Source organism: Cyprinus carpio, chromosome A24 (assembly GCF_018340385.1).
Source record: "Cyprinus carpio isolate SPL01 chromosome A24, ASM1834038v1, whole genome shotgun sequence".
In the NCBI taxonomy this organism is placed as follows: Eukaryota; Metazoa; Chordata; class Actinopteri; order Cypriniformes; family Cyprinidae; genus Cyprinus; species Cyprinus carpio.
In genome coordinates this window covers 5,915,631-5,936,693 of record NC_056595.1, presented here as the reverse complement: position 1 = coordinate 5,936,693, position 21,063 = coordinate 5,915,631, and the positions used below count along the sequence as shown (strand labels likewise).

At 36.4% G+C, this 21,063-nt stretch overlaps 1 protein-coding gene across 1 annotated transcript; it reads left to right on the top strand.

Annotated features, from left to right (window-relative positions):
• The first annotated feature begins 4,680 nt into the window (after positions 1–4,680).
• LOC109080327 (carbohydrate sulfotransferase 2-like) lies at positions 4,681–7,203 on the top strand. Its single transcript, XM_019095400.2, has one exon. The coding sequence runs from the start codon at positions 5,198–5,200 to the stop codon at positions 6,590–6,592; it is 1,395 nt and encodes a 464-aa protein (XP_018950945.2). The 5' UTR covers positions 4,681–5,197; the 3' UTR covers positions 6,593–7,203.
• The last annotated feature ends 13,860 nt before the right edge of the window (positions 7,204–21,063 follow it).

The window sequence follows — 21,063 nt, the reverse complement described above, 5'->3', positions numbered from 1 at the left end:
TCAGAAACACAGACTTTGGCTTAGAAAAAGTAAGTGTCCAGTATGCCAAAAAAGGATCGAAAGAGTTTTCAAAAAAGCTATAATACATATATTCATATATTATATAATTAATACTATAAATATACATATAGCTATAATATATATGTCATATATATATATATATATATAATATATATGTATATATATATCTTCTATATATATAATATATTTTTTTTTTTTTGCAAGACATGAAAATAAATAGCTTTTTATAATGGGTTTAAATTTAAATTTTACATTTCTAACTGAGACAAGGAGAGGGACCCAACACCTTTTGTAAGCTTCTGATGTCTAATATCATCATTGCAGGATGTGTAGGAGAAATCAGCACAAAGATGTGCATGCGTGATGGCTCTATTTTTAGAAGTTACCCTTGACTCCTATATGAAGTTCATTCACAGGTAAATAATCATAGTTCATATTTTAAGTATGTAATCCATGATGTAAACGGCCCTTATGCATAAATTCAGTTAAGTGTACCATGAACAATATTAAATCTCTGTTCTCAGTCTAAAATTATGTAAAACATGTCTAAAGTGCAATAAGATTCCATTTTTAAAAATCTTATTGTCTTATTATTGTGTTATAGGCTAATTCATTTTATTGCATTTGTTCCTATGTACTGTACGTCTGCACAAGGTAACTTAGCAACCATAAACAAGTGCATGATAAAGTGCAGGACGAGTCTTCTATTTCATTTATGTTTTTATTTATTTACATATTTGTTTGTTTAATTTATTTGCCATAAAAAATTTTAAAAAATTGTGAAAAAAATAAAAACAATAATACACTCACTGGCCACTTTATTAGGTACACCTGGCTAGTACCGGGTTGGACCCCCTTTTGCCTTCAGAACTGCCTTAATTCTTCATGGCATAGATTCAACAAGGTGTTGGAAACATTCCTCTGAGATTTTGGTCCATATTGACGTGATAGCATCACGCAGTTGCTGCAGATTTGTCGGCTGCACATCCATGATGCGAATCTCCTGTTCCACCACATCCCAAAGCTGCTCTACTGGATTGAGATCTGGGGTCTGTGGACTGATGCGCTTTTATTGCAAAGCCATATACAAAAACAACAAAATACAAATGCACTAAATAAAATAATTGAATAAATTCATATTTAAAATTTAAGCACTTAACTAAAATAAGTAGGTTATTAATAAAATAAATTACTACAGAAAGCTGACTATAATCAGCTTGCTTCCCCTGGGGTAGACGCACATTCACGACCCTGGCGCCGGCGCCGGGTCTGGTGGATAGGGTGGCCTGGCCTGGATGAGTGTGATATTTCCCGGCCTAAAATTGTGTCAATACATCACTACCCATATCTAGCTTATTTTGATGAACCAAATGTGCCTGTGCATCCATCAATGGAATGTCAAATTTCTACATCTAAAAGTAATATGCATGGTGTTTTGGTGATTTTATTTTAATTCTGAGTTTCAGTAGACTATTATAAACTCAAAACAGTGTCAGAGTGAGTCCGACCTGCTTTCACAAAAGGTAAGTATTCACTTAAATATTAAATTTTCATGATGAACCGAACTAAGATGTACTAATTTTAATTGTTTGAAGTTCCTATTTGTTTCTTAGAATGTAATACTGTAATGTAGTGTTAAAGAAAAAAGGCTTGATGGGGCCACTAGATGGCGCCCATAGGACGTTTCTTTTCGGTCTAGTCTATTTTTTTCACCTTTGTCCCTGGAACCCGAGCATTTGTACAGAAGAACAAGCAGTGTTTGAACGTAAATTACACGCACCCATACCCAAAACACAAATTTTGAATCAGGTATGTTAATTTTTATGTTCAACTACATAAGAATGTTTGGGCTGTGAGTGTGTGCAGTTCACATTGCAGAACAAAACATAAAAGTATTGTCAGGTTATGTTTACCACAGGCTTTATTTTACTCATAAATTCCCATTATAAAAACCCCATAGGATAATCTCGAAGGAACTCTTCCAGATTCTGATTTCATAATTCCCCACTCTATATAAGCAGTTTCTAGACTAACAAAACAAAAAATTTACCACCTCTTATATGTCAAAAGTCTCAGTTCATGGCCCCTTTAAGTAAAACTTGTATTAGATTAATTGTTTTACTAATTTATCAAATAGCTTCACAGAGTTGATTTTGCTTATTGCACACAGCAGGCCAAAAGCTAATATGGGCACCTAAGGCACAATAAAATTCAGAGAATGAAAATTCTTCAGTCATCATTTACACACCTTCATCTTGTTCCAAAACAGTATGACTGCCTTTCTTCTGCATAAAACTACTGCTTATAAGTAGCAATGATTTATGTCTGACTGCACCAGTTGCATTAGATGCAAACAAATGCTGCACAAGCTTTTCTCACTTCACTTTTATGAACCATTTTTGGAATGAGGAAAAATTACTGTGTGATTTTAAAGCTCGAAGTCTTTAAAGTGCTTTTTGAGAATATTTTGCCAATTGTTTTGATATGTTTGATAGTTTATTATATGCCAAGACATTCATTCAAGTTGTTAAGTGTCCAAATACACTTTTTTGGGCCTCTGTATGTTCATTCATCATTTCATAAATTGTAATATAAATTTCAATAAAAAAAAAAATAAAAAAAAAACAAAAAAAAAAAACATACTATACATACATACATCCCTCATTTTTTTTGAATAATTTCACACTTTCAACAAGATTTAATGTGTTTTCCAAACCTCCCACTGTGTTATGAACCAGTTTGTCACAGGAACGTTTCTTCGGTCTCTCACACTGCCACACTGTCCCCATTTTTATATCCTCATACTCACAGCAGCAGATGCCTTTCCTCCATCCTCCATCTCCACTCCACTTAAGATTACTGTACATTCTGCTACTTCACTGATCCTGGTTTTATTGGGTCCTGATCCTTCAAAAGTGGCCATTATAGTGGCTGTGATAATGAATAACCCCATTATTAATAATAATCACAACAACACCACAGTACACAGCACAACAACAAAAAAAAATTTCCTCATAAGAACAACAAAATAATAATCATCATGAATATCAAACAATAATAATCACTCGCCTTCAAGAAGAATGGAAAAGGTTAAAGGGATAGTTCACCCAAAAATGAAAATTAGCCCATAATTTAGTCACCCTCAGGACATCTTATAGGTGTATCTGACATTCCTCTTTCAGACGAACACAATCACAGTTATATTTAAAAATGCCCTGGCTCTTTCTAAGTTGTTTAATGGCAGTGAATGGTGCCCCTGTTTTTGAAGCTGAAAAAAAGTGCATCCATCCATCATAAAACTACTTCATACATAAAACTACTCCACATACCTCATGAACCAGAGAGGTGATTATCCAAAGACATAGCACCAAAAAGCAAATGAGCAAAAATTAAGCAAATCTTATGAACTAAGACACTGTAATAAATGAAAATGTGCAGATGTGATCGACTTTTTTTATTTTATTTGGCCATTAAAAAGTCTTCTCTTAGTGTCGGTTTGTAGGTTTGAGTAAGTCCTATTAAAACACACACACACACACACACACACACACACACACACACACACACACACACACACACACACACTATGTATTACATTTAAAAGTAAGTAAATAAATAAAACCTGTTAGTCGGTTTTGATTTATATTCTAATCATATTCAAAATAATCTCCCCATAAGCTACCATTTACCTGAAAAATCAGCTGTGGGTGCTGTGTATATGGTCACATCTTATGTGTTCCTACTTTTTAAGATACATTAACAAGTATCATGTGGAGTGTTTCCAGAAAGCCAGTCCTGCTGCTGTGTGTGTACATTCAGAATTACATTTTATGTTTTTAAGAAATAAATGTTAAATTCTATTAATTTATTTCACAGATAAAGTGTTAGTACAAAACTCTGTACCTTTGTAACACAGCTAGTCATTAATTACAGTGATACATATTTTCTTTCCACATAATCAGTTTCAAAACACAATATTATTGTAACATGTAATGAGAATATTTTAGTTATAGTTTAATCACCAGAAAAACGAAAAAGAAAAAAAAAAGCAATAGTAACATGTTTCAAATCACCTTTGTTACTGAATGTTATGGTAAATAAATGCTTACTGTAATGTAAAATGGCTGTATTTGATACAATAGTTATTTTCATATTTCTAATGAAGAAATATATCATCAATACCCCTCCCACAAATAAAAAGGAAAAATAAACACAAAACACATACAACACTTCACACATGAATTAAAATTAATGTCACTGCCACTAAAACTACGATAACTATTCACATTTTACTTTTGTTTCACACAGAAAAAATACACAGTTCCTAAGGGGGGCGTTTCCCCAACTCTACCCTTCTTTTCTTTGGGTTAAAAATTATTACAAAAAATAAAAACAAAAAAAAATCCCATTCACCTTCATTAAGAATGACTTGAAAGAAAGAATAAACAAACTAATGCCTATTTCCTGTATTTTAACTTAACAGATGTTTTTCAATGACTTATAATTCATGCTTATTTAAGCGACACCATTGTGCCGTATTATTTCACACTTGCTGTGTTCAGTCATCTCGACTGTTTTGTTGTTCACTGACATAATGTGGTGGGGGGAGTTTGAAGCGGAGAAGGCTGGCTGTGGGGAAGGGGAGGGTCTTTATTACCCCCAGACCGAGACTGAATCAGTTTAGTACAGTTGAAGCCGGAGACGGACGCGCACAACGACACGCGACTGGAAACCAAGACGCCGGCGGATGCTTGCAGAGTATTGAATGCATCCTGACCGCATTCACAACGTTTATAATGTATTCGTGATGTCTATTCCGTTTCTGTAGTGGTTATGAGCCACATTACAGACAATCGCTGCTAAAAGGATTTCTCCAACGGTCCCTATTGATGGACGTGCAAACGGATATGATATTGTACGTGAACGTTCGCGATATTTTTTCTGAGGACCGTGGGGAGATTCTGCGCACTGCAGTAAGGCTGCATTCAGCAATGCACGCGATTGGACCGTGGATGTGATGGATATTGAATGTTTGTCGGCAAACGAGGAGATCGCATTTGGGTTTTTATTAAAAACAAAGTTTGCTTGCATGAAAACACCAATTGAGTTGATATCGTGCGTGCAGCTGCTCATCCAGTGTGACTGAGTGGTTCAAAGCCACCGTATCCTTCAACAGATGAGAAGCAACCAACTTCAGTTGCCTGCACTAGGGGAAAAGAATGGTGTTTATGGCAGAAATCTCAAAACATATCGGAATCATCCCACAAAAATAATCACCCAGTCTGGAATCGTAATGAAAGTGTTGCGGAGAAAAAGAATGGTACTGTTTATAGCGTATTTTCTGCTGTTAATTCTCACCATGCTGAACTTGGCTAACTACAGGTGGACTAAAGAACCTCAACAGTGTAACCTCCAGATGAGAAGCACCCCATATCAGGGCAGGTCAGACATTCGGTTCCTTTATGGACCATCTCTTGCTAAGAAGAGACAGCTTGTTTTAGTAGATGTTTTGCCCACATGGAGGTCTGGCTCATCCTTTTTCGGAGAGCTATTTAATCAACACCCAGAGGTTTTCTTTTTGTATGAACCGATGTGGCACATCTGGCAAAAGCTGTACCCGGGTGATGCTGTGTCCTTACAGGGAGCAGCAAGGGACATGCTAAGCTCACTGTACCGCTGTGATCTTTCAGTGTTTCAGCTGTACAACAGTCCTGGGGGCAAGAACTTCACCTCCCTTGGACTTTTTGGGGCCACACTTAATAAAGTCATCTGCTCGTATCCTCTTTGCTCCGCTTATAGGAAAGAAGTGGTTGGGATGGTGGATGACAAAGTGTGCAAAAAATGTCCTCCACAAAGCCTCAGGCTCTTAGAGGAAGAATGCCTTAAGTACAACACTATAGTCATAAAAGGGGTCCGGGTTCTGGATGTCAATGTTTTGGCACCCCTTATGGAAGATCCATCTCTGGATCTCAAGGTGATTCACCTTGTGCGAGATCCCAGAGCCGTGGCCAACTCCAGGATCAAATCAAGGCACGGATTAATTCGTGAGAACTTGCAGGTGGTCAGAAGCAGGGATCCCAAACTCCGACGGGTACCCTTTGTGGATCCTGGCCACAAAATGAGCAAAAAGGACGGCGCAGATTACCATTCTGTTGGGGCTATGGAGGTGATATGTGATCGGACGTACAGGAGCCTGAGGACTGCCTTAAATCCGCCTAGCTGGCTGAAAGGGAAATACCTGGCGGTGCGCTATGAGGATCTGGTGGAAAACCCTGTCAAAACGCTGCGGAATGTTTATCAGTTTGCTAATCTCAGTGCCAGTCTTGACATTGAGTCTTTTGCGCTTAACATGACCAATGGCACAAGCTCTTCCTCAAAGCCATTTATTGTGTCTGCCAGGAATGCCACACAGGCAGCCAGTGCATGGAGAACAGTGTTGAGTATTCAACAGATAAAACAAGTGGAGGAGTACTGCCATCATGCAATGGCCATCCTGGGTTATGAACGTGTGAGAACAGCTGGAGAAGCAAAAGACTTGAGTAAATCTTTATTGACTGCTTCCAAACTGTGACAGAGTTCCCTTCCCAGAGATAGCTTTTAAATGTCCACCTGAAACGGAGCACCGACTCAGTAACTGTGGATTTGTTTATTCAAATCAAAGTGCTTTTGAAGGATTTCACAATCTCTTTATGGAGTGTCATAGCTTTTTGTGGTCATTCAATAGCACCGTTACTTTTCTAAATGGACCTGTAGATGGCTGATACAGCTGCATCTGTGAACCACAACTGAACAATTTATATTGTACGAACCAAATGTTGCATTGCCATTTTTTCCCCCAAAATGGATACTTAAAGTTGTTTGGAATGTTCTAGGTCTGTTTTTGTGTTTCAGTTTATTTGCTGAATGTAAAATTGAGAAATGAAAATGGATAATGAGCAACAAAATACTGATCAAAACTGTTATGCAGAGTGCAGGTAATGCTGTTTTTTTTTAGACTCAATTTAAAGACAATCATTAAATTTCACAATCTTTACATACTTTATGAATGCCAGTGTTATGTTATGTAAGGCATACTTCTCATTTTATCAAATAAAAACTTAAAGTAATATGTTGCAAAAATCTCAAAGGCTTTAATTTTACTGCTTAGTGCCTGCTTTATTTTTTCAATAAAGCATATGAGTCCACTCTAAGTCTGCTTTCATCATAAATATAGAAACATTATAGCTGCAATTATTGCATTTTAATGAAGTAAAACAAGAAGAAAAAAAATCACTGCAAAAATAGTTTAGAAAAGTAAAGGTACAGTAGTTCTGAGAAAAGATCCAGCTACATTTGTTGGCTGATTTTGTAACTTAATAATAATAATAATAATAATAATAATATGTACAGTACAGCAATGACATTCATAAAATTTGTCAAGTATAATCCATGTGTTTCAGCATAGCTAAGATGTTGGTTCTTTTAGCTCAAGTGCATTCTGTGGGACCTCTGCTTACAACCTCTGTGCCTTAAATATAATATTGATCTGCTTTTGCTATTCAGAGATGTGAATGGGAGTGAGAGAACACCGAAGGTATCAAACATGGATTCACCATTGATTGGTAAATTGTTATACCATGACATTAGTTTACTATTGAGTAAATTTGCTGATAAAATAACTACTGTATGAAGGGCTGACCTAGGAACTGTAGTTACTAAGAGAACATCAACCCTAATTGTTTGATTTCAATGGTCGCAATCTGCAAAATTGCTTTTGATGGTAAAAATCCAAACAACAAGTAAACAATTAACAAGAATGAGACAACTGTCTTTCCACTTTGACTGTGGAATTATGTGAAGTGTCATATTTTATGCAGATTTTAATCTGTTCATGCTAATTTTTCATTTGGAGACTAAGGTGCATGCTGGGAATAAAGCAAATAAGACTAAAGCGCCAATTTTCAGCCTATTGTAAAATAAGCCCTAAAAAACCCCCACCTTAATCCAGATCAGCTGCTACAATATTTAACAACAACAACAACAACAAAATATATAACAATAATGCTAAAGATACAAATCACTATAAAGCAAAGTTCACATCTATAATGGCACAGAGGAACAATGTCATTAGAATCACTTTCTTAACTTTTTTTTCTAGCTGATGTACATTAAAAACATTGACAGTCCACTCTGAGTAGATAAATTCAGAGTTTAGCACGTGCACCATTACTATGAGAAGTCATGATCAGTGGAGCTTCGAAATTACGATTCACCATGGCAACAGCATGACAAAAAGATGTCCGCATACTTCCGAGTCAATGAGTAACTTTAATTCTTAATGACAGTTTCTAACTTAATAACTATTATGTCAGAGGTGAAAACTGTAAATTATTGAACTAATAAAAAAAATAAAATAAGAAAAAGACAGAAATAAAGAAACAAGAACAAAGAAAATAAATAAGAAAAAGAAGAAAAAAAAGAAAAGAAAGAAAACAAAAAACGACAAAAAGTATAAAAACACAATTCAATCAAGGTAACGCTAAAAGCATAAAAGGTTCATGACATGGCAGCAGCTAAAAAATTAAGTATAAAAACACAATTCAATCAAGGTAACGCTAAAAGCATAAAAGGTTCATGGGCAGGGGTGGATTTAGTGAATTGGGGGCCCCAGGCAAATATAGGAATGCGGCCCTGTGCATTTGCACACATTTACCTAAATCCGCCTTAAGGTTCCTTTTTTGTTGTGATGCTTGCTGCTGCACAATGGTGCCACATTGTTGTGTCCAATGCTTAACATGTTATACTGGGATTCTTTCATTTACATTTATTCATTTAGCAGACACTTTTCATGATGTAGACCACGAAATAGCAGTTGATTTACTGTTGAGATACAAGTAAAAAAAAAAAAAAAAAAAAAAAAAAAAAAAAAATATATATATATATATATATTTTTTTTTTAATATACAGTACAGACCAAAAGTTTGGAAACATTACTATTTTTAATGTTTTTGAAAGAAGTTTTCTTCTGCTCATCAAGCCTGCATTTATTTGATCAAAAATACAGAAAAAACTTTAATATTGTGATATATTATTACAATTTAAAATAATTGTTTTTTAAATTTATTATACTTTAAATTATCATTTATTTCTGTGATGCAAGGCTGAATTTTTAGGATCATTATCACATGATCCTTTAGAAATCATTCTAATATGATGATTCATTATCAAAGTTGGAAACAGTTCTGCTGCTTAATATTTTTTCAGAACATGTGATACTTTTTTTAGGATACTTTGATGAATAAAAAGAAAAAAAAAAAAAAAAAAAAAAAAAATAAGCTATGCTTTTAAAATATAAATATTTTGCAATAACAATATACACTACTGGTCAGTAATTTGGGGTCAGTAATTTTTTTTCTTTCTTTTTTTAAATAAAATCAATACTTTTATTCAGCAAGGATGTATTAAATTGGTTAAAACTGATAGTAAAGAAAATATATTATTAGAATATATATTATTAGAATTTTTTTTTTTAATTTGGAATAAATGCAGTTCTTTTTAACCTTTTATTCATCAAATATATTAGACAGCAGAACTGTTTCCAACACTCATAATAAATCAGAATATTAGAATGATTTCTAAATGATCATGTGATAGACTGGGATGTTACATGTGACACTGAAGGCTGGAGTAATGATGCTGAAAATTCAGCTTTGCATCACAGGAATAAATTATTTTTTTAAAGTATATTCAAATAGAAAACTATTATTTTAAGTTGTAATAATATTTCACAAATTACTGTTTTTTTTCTGTATTTTTGATCAAATAAATGCAGGCTTGATGAGCAGAAGAAACTTCTTTCAAAAACATTAAAAATAGTAATGTTTCCAAACTTTTGGTCTGTACTATATATATATATAAAATGAAAACCTCACAACTGAAACTTTAAACGATTTTTTAAGAAAAGGGATGAGTCGGAAGTATAAATTATTATATTATTTAAAACGGATTTATGTGGGTGAATTTTCGCATTGGTCTGAATAAAAACTGCAGACATGATTGTCATGAGTTAACTCGTGAATAATCGCAACTTAATCACACATTTTTATCTGTTCTAAATGTACCTTAAATGAATACTTTTCCCCATGGCTTCACAGACAAAGCTTAAGCTAGTCCCAGACTAAAATGCATGTATGAGCTGTCTCAACTGAAAATATCTGGCTCTGACATATATCTTAAAATATGTCAGTGTCATTGTTCTGTGTCAAGATGAACACCTGTAACATTTTCTTCTAAGGCATTTTTGTAAAAGTTGATTAAAGATCTTAATTTAACTAAGCCCTTGTCCTGGCTTAAACTAAGCCAACCATGCCTAAAAATTCCTTAAACTAATTAACATAATCAACAAAAAAATTAAAAAAGTATGGATGCTTTATGTAATATGTTTATTATTAGTGAAACCATAGTTAACAGAACATGAAGAGTAGACATGCTTCATAGGTCATAGATGTTTTTCAAATAACGTTTATTTCTTTTCTTCTATTAGACACATGAAAAAAAAAAACAAACAAACATAGAAATACTGTACTAGGTTACTATTCTCTTTCTTTGCACTGAGCAATTTACTTACACAAACCTGTTTGCATTTTCACTCAACAGGGCAGGTTACTTCTTCTGAACATGCAAAATACATTTATTATTTATTATTACATTTGTTTGCCTCTCTGTGCCACATACTGCATTTTGATGCAGCTAAATTCTCAAAATATATTTGACTGTTTCTGTGATTTCGGCTATACTTGCATGTAAAATTAGAGAAGCAACATATGTGTGTTTTAACTGAAAGCGCAGCTACTTTCAGCCGCTCGCAGAACAGAGCAGACGCAGAGAGAAAGGTGTGCGCATGCGCTGGGAAAGAGAGACCTCGCGCTCCTGCGGCAGTCAGCTTCAGATGCATAATATTTTCATTTGCTACAAGCAGGATACACAAGAAGCACGTTCAACGCGGACACGCAGGTGGTTGTAGTGGTAATAAACACTAAACAGCAACCATTCGCGTGCCAGCGCTCAATGCGCATCTTGTATATGAAAAGCATTTTAGGGGGCCCTTGGCTTTTGGGGGCCCAAGGCAGTTACCTACCTTTGGCTAATGGGTAAGTCCGCCCCTGTTCATGGGAATAGGCTAAATGACTTTACATTTTATCTTAAATATCATTCAGTGTCTATTTCAATGCGCTCCACATAGTGTAACACTCTTTCCACATAATTAAATATTCTCTAATCCAACCTGTTACATTTCTTAGAGTAATAAAATTAACTACTGACTTGTACTCAGCCGACAGTAAGAAGGCAGAGGCTCGCAAAAAGGGGAGAGAACCTGCACCAGCACACTGACAGATGAAGAGGAGATGGTCAAGTAGCCTATTGGAAGAATTTTAAAATCCAAAAGTAAAAAAGAATAACTGTTTCTTTTGTGTTTTTTAGTGTTTATTTAACAGCTGTGGTTACGGCATCTCATAGCTACCCCTCCATCTGGCATCCTTCCATTCCATACAGTAATCTGATTCATTTTCAGAAGGTGCGATGGTGGGAATATGCTTGTCATCAATGCATCCAAACACTAAGGAAATTCTGATTATTGGGTTACTTCCAGAGATGTTTTCAAGTGAATGTCATTTATCAGATTAGCCTCATTGCTACACCACTGACCTACAGTCCTGTGAAACTCCTCTTTGATGGATTTGTGCCCAGAAAAAAAAAAAAAAAAAATCTCAGAATGAGTGTGAGAGCGATGCACACTTTACTTAAAATCTGTATACAGCGTCCTTATAATGTGCTCTGCATCCCCAGTGTTTTAAAGAAAACTTTCAAATGGTACTGCTCAAATAAATATGCACGTGAATATGGTGTAAAAAAATAAATAAAAAAATAAATAAAAAAGAAACAAAATAACATAAGGTATTTAGTCTTGTTTCCATGTTTTAGCCATGATTCCCATCCACTTCCATTATAAGACTGACAGACTGCAATGGTTTGTTTAAAAATCTTCATTTGTGTTCTACTGAAGAAACAAAGTCACCTACATCTCGGATGCCCTGGGTGCAAGCAGATAAACATCAAATGTAAATTTTTGGATGAACTATCCCTTTAACCTTCCTTCTGAAAAGGGCCTCTGGAGGGTTGGTGTCCTGCAGAGTTTAGCTCCAACCCTAATTAAACACACATGAACTAACTAATCAAGGTCATACTAGGCACACTAGAGACTTCCAGGCAGGTTTATTGAGACAAGATGAAGCTAAACTCTACAGGACACCGGCCCTCCAGAACCAAGTTTGGACAACCCTGTGTTATATGTATCTTTACAGTTAATGTTCTTTGTGTGAACAAGCCTTTATTTGTGTTCCTGAAAGTTGCAAGTAGTTAGAATGACACAATAGTAATTAATCCACAATAAAATTAAAAGTAATTAAACTACAGTAATCAGGTAAATCTTTAGTTATCCTTTTCCCAAATTCAATTGAAAAGCATAATGAACAACATTTCATCAAACAAGAAAATTGAGCATATCCCTGGACAGCGTGATAGCTCTCTGGATAATTTTTTTTTATAGCTTTCATATTTTTTTTTTCAAAATGAATGGCTGTTGTTTAGAACCCTGTATAATTGGCCTATGGAGTTCTGTTAACAACAAACAGGAGCTAAACTTGGTTGTGGTGGCTACAAACACATGCTGCATCATATGAAGATGTGTTGTACTCAGGAGCACGCTTGTGCACGGTTTATTCCCAATGTACATCATAATGATCGGGTACCATAGCATCTCTCTGCTTGCCTCTGACAATGTCTTGTGCAGTTGCCATGACAACAGCTCAAGGAGGTGCAGCTATTATTTGTGTATGAACTCAAGCTATGGGAGCAGGTGGTGAACACAACCTTATGAGAAAGAGAGACAAAGACAGAGATGTTGTATGTACACACCTTTGTTTAATTAGCAGGTATATGGCCCGGCTACACTTTTGATGACATCATCATATGTGAGATTTGAATATATGGTGCCTAATGAAGGTCATAGGACCAAAATGTTGTGAATAAATCAATTTTTTATACATTTTTTAAGTATGTATAGTGTGCAAGACTTAAGTTTTTGTTTGTTTGCTTGTTTGTTTGTTTGTTTTGTTTTGTTTTTTAAATTTATTAATTGGTTAGACATTTCTCTAATCTAAGTTATATTGACAAAACAATTAAGACTACAATCAGATTGTTATTTTGCCATTCTGCACCACAAACATTGCTTTAATTTAGCTTTATAACATCACACAGAAACATTATAATTTGGAGAACTTTAGAACAGTCTGGGAAATTAAGTATATATCATGGAACAACTCTAGTTCTTTTATCAAAAATATTGCATTTCAGTTATTAATGACATCCACTGCCTGTGGAAAAACTCCACATGCTGAGTGTTTAGATTTAAAAATAACACATAGCCATTCGACTTCAATTCTACTTTCTTTAATCAAATTCTGCATCCCGTTTTCCATCCCAATTCAAATAAATGTAATTTAAGACTGCAAACATCCTATTCAGTATTTTAATATTTTATTTTAATATTCATTCAAAATATTAATTTATATGCACAATTATTTTCATAACCTTTAATATTTTTTTTTTTTTTTTTTTTTTTTTTTTTTACTAGAATATTTCAGATGAGTTGACAAGTTATATGTAGGTGAATGTAAAGAAAAATCGTTTCAAGAACAAGTTATTTGTGGTTCAGGAAATTAATAATGCCTATTGCCTTCATAAATGTTATGGTACTCAGGATGGTTAGAATCCAGTTGCAGGAGTTTTATTGACAATTACAGGCAAATAAAAACAGAAAGCAACACAGGGACGAGCATCCAAAATCTACTACAGCACAAATATTAACAGAATAAGACACATGGAAGCGTTCACATGTAAGTATTTTCAAGAAACAGGTAAACATTCTCAGGCTAATACAATCACAGAAAAATAACCTATATCCTTTTCCCCAAAACAGTTCATAAGCGCATCTGGGATGCGACTAAAAGAGAATTATCCAAATGAATGAAACTGAGAAAACCCCTCACAAGGGAACACAGATTAGTATGCATAGCAGTTAATAAAATCCAAAAAGACTTAACTGAGAGTTCTTTTGAAGGGATCAATGATGTCCTAGGCAAAAATATCTGTGATGCCACGAGAATCACGACCAAACAAGGACACATACTGCTTATTGATGTACAATGTGCCATCCAAAGACTGTATCTCACAGTAAGAGTTCTAAACTGTCCCAAATGCTCCCCTAACTAGCATCAGTTGAGACTTGTGAGACTTGTGAGAGCGTGCACAGGGCAATCATGGAACCGATTCCAGGGTGTGTCTGTGACAGTAAGAATGAATGAAACTAAATAGCTAGTCACTAATCAAAATATTGATAACTAAAACCATGGAGAAATGCATGAGAAATTGATTTCAATATCTTTTTTGCTAAGTTTGTTTTTCTTGGCAGAGTACAAACACAGAAAATTTGGCAGGGTAATTTTGGCAGAGTACAAACACAGATCTTCTGCAACCACAGTGTAACCCCTCCAAATGTAAATGAGCTTCAACTTCAGACTACAGAGGTCAAATGGAACATATCCAATGATCCATGTACTCAAAGGAAGCCCTTTCCATCAATGGACACAAAATCTGGGGGTGGGGGTTCCCTTTAAAAGAGCCTCATGTAAGGGTTGATTATTCTCCCAGGTGAGTTGAAGGTAAGGTTGTTAGTTACACTATTTACATTAGAATAATGTTCAGAGTGCTTTTGAAACCGCTAGCCTTGCTGCTCAGTTTGTATGCTACCCGCACAACAGTATCCACTTAGACAAGGACAAACAACGTCTGCAAAATAAAAGGTGGACACTGAAAAGCCAAAACAATTTTGGAATCAGCTCTTCAACAATAACAAACACCATGGTAAGCACTTATATGCGTTATTGTGTACACTAAACTAATTTACTACTACAACAATTACTACTACTACTACTACTACAAATTTATTCTTCTTCTTCTTATTATTATTATATATTTCCACATGTTGGAATAATATTATATTATATAATATTAATATATTATATTATATTATAATATATTAATGCAAATCATATATATGGAAAAAGCTAAGATATACAGTATAAAACCAATATGCCAAGTATACAATTAATTTTATTTAAAGAAATAATTCACACAAAAATGAAGATTTGTTTAAAGGTGCCATGTGTAAAAATTTATGTAAAAATATCCAAAAAATGACCTACACGCATCAAAAGAATGAGAAGAAATAAGGGCGATGATGTCATTAAAAAAATGTCAAGTTATAGTGCTGCAGAGATATCAACCTTAATTAGCATTAGCATTACTAGCCACGGCCCGACAGGTGTCGTAATACCAGTGTCGGCCATGGGAGGCGGTATGCGGGAAACATAACCACCAGCCAACCTGCAATACACGAATAACTCGCACGGCTTGTGGGCGTACTTGAACCTGATGTCAATCATGTGGAAAGTACAGCCCACTACTTCATTTCAGTTCAGGGAAGAGAGCGGAAGGATGGCTGAAGCCCTTGGCAAGAGACACCTACCACCATCACCCGCTACAGGGAAACAACCGCGCTCGGAATCACAAATCAAATCAGATAAGAAAAGGAGCCGAAGCAGAGTAAACATCGGCACTGCTTTCCATCGCTGGAGACAACTGATGGACTTGAAAGAAATGAGGTTCGACTCCGAACTTGCAACCTTTCTTTTGGATTGGTAAGTAAGATGCTGTTAGTATTTCGCTAGAAGTTTGTTTTATATTTTTGCATATTTTTTTCGGGAAGTTATAACATAGAAATGTATCGAAAGCTGTTCGATAAACGTGCTTATGTTAGCGATGGCTAACCGTAGCTGCGTTTGATAATTAGCTAGCTATAACTTACCCACAGATCCGATCCGGTTTTCACCTGTTATCTACCAAAGCCCCGTCTCTACCAAGCTGATGCTAAAATGTAACATTACCTAAGAAGCTTGAAATGTCTTCGATGATAATGAACCCGAGAGAGAGAGAGAGAGAGAGAGAGAGCGCCCCGGCCGCGCGCGCACTCACTCACTCACTATATTCAGAGCGGTCAAGTTTTTGCTAATAAAAATCAAACTTGATATATGCTGCTAAACTAGCATCAGGCGGGCAGCATACGTAACACTCTAAATAGATGTTGTCCCTATTTTCACTTATATAAGTGCAGCTAATAATACTTTATCATTTTTAACTAAACTACAACAGTTTTGACGATGTTATGTAAAGTGATGGTGAAGTAAGTTATGCATTGGCGATCGACTGGCTAGCTCTGTCTAGTCTGTTGGTCTCCGTGTCCTCTTTGTTTCGTGGTTTTTCTGTGCGTGAGAAAATTGATGTGTGGTGTGAAAGCGTGTGAAAAGAGTCGATTGCGTGTGTCTCACGGTGAATGCTTGAGAGTTGGCAGCTCTGGTTACGTTGGTTGGCGCTAGCTTGGTCAACATCAGCTGTCTGATGTTGACCAATGATGTTGACAGAATGCTGTCTGTCAAATTAATGTAATTCAAATAATGTGTATATACAACTCAAAATGTAATATGAACAAAACGAATATGAACATATTCACTGGTAAAGGTGAAGGGGAGTAGCTTGAAGATGACATGTTTCAAAATCACTTGACATCACCCAACGTTCCTCTGGAGGCAAAACGTCCTCTTAGGCTTCGGCTATGGCTCTAGGGTTGTTACGAAGGTAAGGGCGGAGCATAGAGACTATGCCGTTTCTGGTTTGTTACTCTAGAGTAGACCAATTCACTTTATTGAGGCATACTGCCCCCATCTGGTATGGAATGTGGAGTATGACTTGATTTTTTTGCCAGACATGACACATGGCACCTTTAACAGACAAGGCATACCTCCCAACAAAATTATTTACTGTTTTTGTAGTATTTACGAATGTTAACACACAACATCCCACAATAGCAAAAACAATATTCCAAACCTTAGATACAGTATAAAAACCTCTGCTTCTGCAATGATAACAGTTCAAAAAACAATATATCTCAGCTGATAATAAACAAACAATTGAACAATATACACATAGCTGATTTATGTTGGGTAAATTGGGCCAACCACAGCTGATTCCAGTCTGGCTTAGACTGAGTGGCAGGGGTTATTTTTTTCTATTACCTTGACACTTTTACAGTAAAAGGAGGACTTGATGTTTTTGGAAACAGAAACAGAAAAAGACAAACACTGTAATGTCTGGATGAGGAAGAGTAAGGGCAAGGGGCCCAGGCAGAAGAGCAGGCCCAGTGAGAGATGCAGTGAGAGGTGCAGAAGCAGAGAGAGATGCAGTGAGAGGTGCAGGAGCAGAGAGAGATGCAATAAGAGATGCAGTGAGACATAGGCAGAGAACATGCAGGAGCAGTGAGAGAGTGATGCAGGAGCAGTGAGAGGTGCAGGGAGAGGTACAGGAGCAGTGAGAGATGCAATAAGAGATGCAGGAGCAGTGAGAGATGCAGTGAGAGATGCAGGAGCAGTGAGAGATGCAGTGAGACATGCAGGAGCAGTGAGAGATGCAGTGAGAGGTGCAGGGAGCAGTGAGAGGTGCAGTGAGAGGTGCAGGAGCAGTGAGAGATGAAGTAAGAGATGCAGGAGCAGTGAGAGATGAAGTAAGAGATGCAGGAGCAGTGAGAGATGCAGTGAGAGATGCAGGAGAGTGAGAGATGCAGTGAGACATGCAGGAGCAGTGAGAGATGCAGTGAGAGGTGCAGGAGCAGAGAGAGATGCAATAAGAGATGCAGGAGCAGTGAGAGATGCAGTGAGACATGCAGGAGCAGTGAGAGATGCAGTGAGAGATGCAGGAGCAGTGAGAGGTGCAGGGAGAGGTACAGGAGCAGTGAGAGATGAGAGTGAGAGGTGCAGAGCAGTGAGAGATGCAGAGAGATGCAGGAGCAGTGAGAGATGCAGTGAGAGATGCAGGAGCAGTGAGAGATGCAGTGAGAGATGCAGGAGCAGTGAGAGATGCAGTAAGAGATGCAGGAGCAGGAGAGATGCAGTGAGAGGTGCAAGAGCAGTGAGAGATGCAGTGAGAGATGCAGGAGCAGTGAGAGGTGCAGGAGCAGTGAGAGATGCAGTGAGGAGCAGTGAGAGGTGCAAGAGCAGTGAGAGATGCAGTAAGAGATGCAGGAGCAGTGAGAGATGCAGTAAGAGATGCAGGAGCAGTGAGAGATGCAGTAAGAGATGCAGGAGCAGTGAGAGATGCAGGAGCAGTGAGAGATGCAGTGAGAGATGCAGGAGCAGTGAGAGATGCAGTGAGAGATGCAGGAGCAGTGAGAGATGCAGGAGCAGTGAGAGATTCAGTGAGAGGAGCAGTAACAAATTCAAGTTCAGTGAGAGGAGCAGGGCCAGGGAGACGAGCAGGCCCAAGGAGAGGACAAGGTAGACCATGTAATCATTGACCATGTAATCAACCACGGTCTTTCACTAAGAGTGGCTGGTGAAAGAGTGCAGCCCAATTTGAGGTGGTCAACGGTTGCCTCCATTATACACATCTTTCAACAAACCATTCTCTATTCTCATTTGACATGTCAATAATGTCATACAGTAATGCATATGTAGATTTTTTTGTCCCTCTAAAGAATGCAACGTCTTCCACTCTCTGGGGGAAGAGGAAAGCTCCTCAATAATGATCAAGAGCTTCCCATTGTAGAAATGGTTGTTGCAAATAATGCAATAAAACTGCATGAAATTAAAACTAGAATTGTGTAGGACCATGAGATATTTGACGATATCGATAGCATCAGCCTCACAACCATTACGCGGACATTGTCCAAACACAGAGTGCGGATGAAGCAGCTCTACACTGTTCCCTTTGAGAGGAACAGTGGGAAAGTCAAGGAGCTACGACGACAATATTGCCTTTCTCAGTGATCTCCACCAGCGCCTGGTTCCAGAGCAGGATCAGGAGGGTGAAAACATGAGCACCTTTGTAATTACCTGGGACAATGTGGCTTTCCATCATTCGCAAGCAATAACAACATGGTTTGAAGTCCACCCAAGACTGTTAAGTGTCTTCCTTCCACCCTATTCACCTTTCCTCAACCCCACAGAGGAGTTCTTTTCTTCATGGAGGTGAAAGGTTTATGACCATCAGCCACATGACCAGATGTCCCTCCTTGAAGCCATGGATGCTGGCTGCAGGGACATCACAGTTCATGATTTCTAAGGGTGGATCCGACATACCAAGCAGTTTTATCCCAGGTGCATCGCCTTGGATAATATCAGATGTGATGTTGATGAAAACATGTGGCCTAACCCTGAAGATCCCAGAGATTAGATACAGTAATTTTGTGCTTTTTTAGTTCCCTCCCTTTTTATCTGGGCTTTTTGCTGTTGTTTATTTATTTATTTTTTTATTTTTTATCAGAATGCTCTTGTGTGTTTCATGGATATTTTGCTCACTGTAAGAAATACTGTAAAACTTTTTCTGTTCTATCATACCATGTTTCTACTGTACCTCCTGTAGTAAACAGTAAAGGAAAAAAAACTGATTTGCTTTTTACTGGAATGCTTTTGAATGTGAACATTACTGTACATGTGGACATACAGTTCCCAACCAAGAAATTTAGTGTAAAAATTGTGGATTGCATGTTTTTGCATGCAAATACCTGTAAAACTGAAACATAAAAGTCTATGCAGTTTTTGTAATGTCAATCATAGCCCGTATTTTGAAACCTGGTGTACTTTGAATGACTGCATGTACCTTGTGAAGTGAAAACAAGTGTTATTCTTTGACAGAATAATTTCATTTTGAGTCAGATTTACAGTGTTTTGGTAAAGTTAGTGTGTGCAGAGAAAGATGTGTTCTATTTCGAAATGAAGAGTTAGTATATATTTAACAAAATGTGTTTTTGAGAAGAAAAATTATCCATTTGGCCAATTGTGTTTGGTAGGTGTGAGTCTGTGTTAAGAGTTTAGAAAAAGTATCTGAAGTATGGATAAGTGCTTGTTAGCGATTGAAAAAAAAAACTGTAATAGATTATTTCATAGACTGGGCACAATCTTTCACAAACTGGATGACTGATGACAGATAGATACAGTATATGTACGTTCATGGCTATTTCGCTTAACGTAGCTTTGTGTGATAGTGAGAGTGCTAAAACAGATGAACTCTGTTGAACAGAATCAAGCAACTGAAGCATTTCATTTGGAAATGAGTCATCAAACTGTCAAACGGTCTTCATGAGAGCTAAGCTCTGTGAAAAAGCCTGTTTCTAATTTGGTCCTCTGCCGCACTACTGACAAATAGACACTTGTTCATCTATTTAGGGTTTTTAACGAGGGATGCATGACGTGTTGGCAATTCTCTTAAAGCACAAACTGGTTTAGATACATCTATTTCAGATATCAAAACAGATCAGGCCAAGGATGGGGAAATCATTTCGAAAGGACTAGTAATTACTTACAGGTCTACACTCTTAAGGGAAAATGATTCTAAACAGTACCAGATTGTGTTTTTTTTCAGTTTGTAATAATAGCAGAAATATTTTAGTGCTAAATATAACTTTTTTTATAAGGTTCCATAAAGAACCATGCTTTGAAAGTACTATATAAAAAGTTAATAGTGTTTTAAACAACCTTATTTAATTTATCCTTATAAAGAAGCTTTTTTTTTTTTTTTTTTTTTTTTTTTTTTAAAAAAAGAAAAAAAAATCATGTTGTGTCAATTAGGCACTTTTATATGGAAGAGGATTAGGGCCAAGCAATAATAATAATAAAAAAAAAAAAAACATTCTCGAGATTAAAGTCATTATAATGTGAGACTAAACTCGTAAAATTTCAAGAAAAATGTCGACATAAAATGTTGAGAATACTCATTAAATTACAAGAAAAAAGTTGTTTTGTTTTGAGAAAAAACTTGTTGCATTTCAAGAAAAAAAGCTGAAATAAAATATTAAGAATAAACTCATTAAACTACAAGAAAAAAGTCGAAATACAA

Excerpts from the sequence above, each read along its gene's own strand:
- LOC109080327 (XM_019095400.2), top strand. The coding sequence starts at position 5,198 with ATGAGAAGCAACCAACTTCAGTTGCCTGCACTAGGGGAAAAGAATGGT.